The sequence below is a fragment of the Chiloscyllium plagiosum genome, unplaced genomic scaffold (assembly GCF_037043375.1).
Source record: "Chiloscyllium plagiosum isolate Xiang-an unplaced genomic scaffold, Cpla_swu_hap1 HiC_scaffold_46, whole genome shotgun sequence".
Classification (NCBI taxonomy): Eukaryota; Metazoa; Chordata; class Chondrichthyes; order Orectolobiformes; family Hemiscylliidae; genus Chiloscyllium; species Chiloscyllium plagiosum.
Window position 1 is genome coordinate 2,080,108 of NW_028270184.1, and position 3,260 is coordinate 2,083,367.

At 57.5% G+C, this 3,260-nt stretch overlaps 1 protein-coding gene across 1 annotated transcript in view; it reads right to left on the reverse strand.

The window, feature by feature from the left end:
• Nucleotides 1-1,144: 1,144 nt before the first annotated feature.
• sf3b2 (splicing factor 3b, subunit 2) overlaps nt 1,145-3,260 on the reverse strand; it is a 60,257-nt gene continuing 58,141 nt past the window's right edge. The window contains exons 22-23 of the mRNA XM_087983837.1: nt 2,762-2,947; nt 1,145-1,306 (exon numbers count right to left, since the gene is read on the reverse strand). Coding sequence (XP_087839963.1) covers nt 1,235-1,306; nt 2,762-2,947 — 258 coding nt within the window. The 3' untranslated portion in view covers nt 1,145-1,234. The remainder of the gene's footprint in view (nt 1,307-2,761; nt 2,948-3,260) is intronic.

The window sequence follows — 3,260 nt, forward strand, 5'->3', positions numbered from 1 at the left end:
AGAGACAGGAGTCGGGGGGAGAGAAAGAGACGGGAGTCGGGGGGAGAGAGAGAGACGGGAGTCGGGGGAGAGAGAGAGACGGGAGTCGGGGGGAGAGAGAGTGACGGGAGTCGGGGGGAGAGAGAGTGACGGGAGTCGGGGGGAGAGAGAGTGACGGGAGTCGGGGGGAGAGAGAGAGACGGGAGTCGGGGAGAGAGAGAGAGAGAGAGACAGGAGTCGGGGGGAGAGAAAGAGACGGGAGTCGGGGGGAGAGAGAGAGACGGGATTCGGGGGGACAGAGAGAGACGGGAGTTGGGGGGGGAGAGAGAGAGAGACGGGAGTCGGGGAGAGAGAGAGAGAGAGAGAGAGACAGGAGTCGGGGGGAGAGAGAGAGACGGGATTCGGGGGGAGAGAGAGAGACGGGAGTCGGGGGGGGAAGAGAGAGAGAGAGACAGGAGTCGGGGGGAGAGAGAGAGACGGGATTCGGGGGGAGAGAGAGAGACGGGAGTCGGGGGGAGAGAGAGAGACGGGAGTCGAGGGGAGAGAGAGAGACGGGAGTCGGGGGGAGAGAGAGAGACGGGATTCGGGGGGGGAGAGAGAGACGGGAGTCGGGGGGAGAGAGAGACGGGAGTCGGGGGGAGAGAGAGAGACGGGAGTCGGGGGGAGAGAGAGAGACGGGAGTCGGGGGGAGAGAGAGAGACGGGAGTCGGGGAGAGAGAGAGAGACGGGAGTCGGGGGGAGAGAGAGAGACGGGAGTCGGGGGGAGAGAGAGAGAGACGGGAGTCGGGGGGGGAGAGAGAGACGGGAGTCGGGGGGGGAGAGAGACGGGAGTCGGGGGGAGAGAGAGAGAGACGGGAGTCGGGGGGAGAGAGAGAGAGACGGGAGTCGGGGGGAGAGAGAGAGAGACGGGAGTCGGGGGGAGAGAGAGAGAGACGGGAGTCGGGGGGAGAGAGAGAGAGACGGGAGTCGGGGGGGGAGAGAGAGACGGGAGTCGGGGGGGGAGAGAGACGGGAGTCGGGGGGTACAGAAAGGGCAATAGGAAATGAAACAAATCCTGCCGATGTAAAAAACAGTATAAAATGCTGGGACAGAATTAGTCCGTCAGCATTAACCTGTCGCTGTATGGAATTTTAAAAAAATGCAATGACACTTAACTGTTTAAAAAAAATCACAAACTTTAATACAACGAAGTTGGGGGGGGGGGGGGGGTGGAAACGCGCAGAGAGAACGGGCGAAGGCTGTTGCTTGGCACCAGTTAGAACTTGAACTCCTTGTATTTCTTGGTCCCTCGGCTGCTGTCAGCTGGCTGAGCTTTCCTCTTCTTTTGCTGGCAACCAAACAAAGGACCATTACAACAACCTGCATTTCGATAGCAACTATCAGCAGTGCAACGACACTCCACAGCAACATACTAACAAGGGACACGTGACCAGCTCAGAGAGGACAGACCGGGGCTCAGGAACAGGGGGGCAAGGGCACAAACACCAATGGCCCAAGCCTGCTCCCACTGCAGGGTCAGGAGTTCTGCCCATGAGGAATTGAGAGTGTCAAAGGCTGGTGACAGGGCTGTCAGGGTGACACACTGCAATCTCAGCTCCATATTACAGTAAGCTTCCTGATGAGAGAGCAGATACCATCAGAATAAACCTGGTGAAAGCAGCAGCTTAGCCAGCCCTGCTGGGTTCTGGACCAGAGCCAGTCCCCAGGTACAATCAGCATTGAGCAGGGTCACTCTATCCTGTATCCCCACCATCACCTACGGATTCAGGCCGAGGAGGAGAAAGGCAGCACTGCACATGCTGGAGTTCAGAGCTGAGAGCTGGAAAAGCACAGGGGGTCAGGCAGCATCCAAGCAGCAGGAGAATCAATGTTTCAGGCATAAGCCCTTCATCAGCCCTACCCAGTGCACTGCTCCTGTCCTGGGAGTGTTTGATGGGGGAGGGGACAGTGAAGAGGCAGTTTTCCTCTGTTTCTAACCCCGTGCTGTCCCTGTCCTGGGAGTGTTTGAAAAGGGGACAGTGTAGATGAAGCTTTACTCTGTATCTAACCCCGTGCTGTCCCTGTCCTGGGAGTGTTTGATGGGGGACAGTGTAGAGGGAGCTTTACTCTGTATCTAACCCCGTGCTGTCCCTATCCCTGGGAGTGTTTGAAAAGGGGACAGTGTAGAGGGAGCTTTACTCTGTATCTAACCCCGTGCTGTCCCTGGGAGTGTTTGATGGGGGACAGTGTAGAGGAAGCTTTACTCTGTATCTAACCCCGTGCTGTCCCTGTCCCTGGGAGTGTGTGATGGGGGGATAGTGTAGATGGAGCTTTACTCTGTATCTAACCCCGTGCTGTCCCTGTCCTGGGGGTGTTTGATGGGGGGACAGTGTAGAGGGAGCTTTACTCTGTATCTAACCCTGTGCTGTCCCTATCCCTGGGAGTGTTTGAAAAGGGGACAGTGTAGAGGGAGCTTTACTCTGTATCTAACCCCGTGCTGTCCCTGGGAGTGTTTGATGGGGGACAGTGTAGAGGAAGCTTTACTCTGTATCTAACCCCGTGCTGTCCCTGTCCTGGTGGGGCGAGTCTGGGGGAGCACGGGTGAATGAGCTGTGGAGGAGGCTGTTCTACCTGCCTGTTCTGTGGTTGTGCCCATTGAGAGGGACCATGTGGTGCCCATTGGGAGGGGCGGGGCGGGGTGGGGCTGGGCAGGGGTGCGTCGATGGTTACTGGATTCTGGTCAGTCAGCTCCCAGAGAGTACTGACCTGTTTACAAGAGGAAGGATGAAGCAGCTGCTCTTACCTTCTGTTTGGCAGCGTGTTCAGCCACCATGTCACTGAAATCCTCCTTCTCGACCTGGGCCTGTTGCTCCCGCACACGCTCTTCGTATTTCTGGGTCATGGCCATTGGGTCAAGTTCCAATTCCTCAGGGGCAAGAGCCACTTCGATTCCCTGGGTCTCAGGGGCCGGACCTTTACGGCTAATCACCTGTCAAACAGAGCACAGTCAGCATCGCCTGACACAGGGTACAGCGGTTAGACACAATCACCAGTCAAACGGAGCCCAGTCAGCATCGCCTGACACGGGGTACAGCGGTTAGACACAGTCACCAGTCAAACGGAGCCCAGTCAGCATCGCCTGACACGGGGTACAGCGGTTAGACACAGTCACCAGTCAAACGGAGCCCAGTCAGCATCGCCTGACACGGGGTACAGCGGTTAGACACAGTCACCAGTCAAACGGAGCACAGTCAGCATCGCCTGACACGGGGTACAGCGGTTAGACACAGTCACCAGTCAAA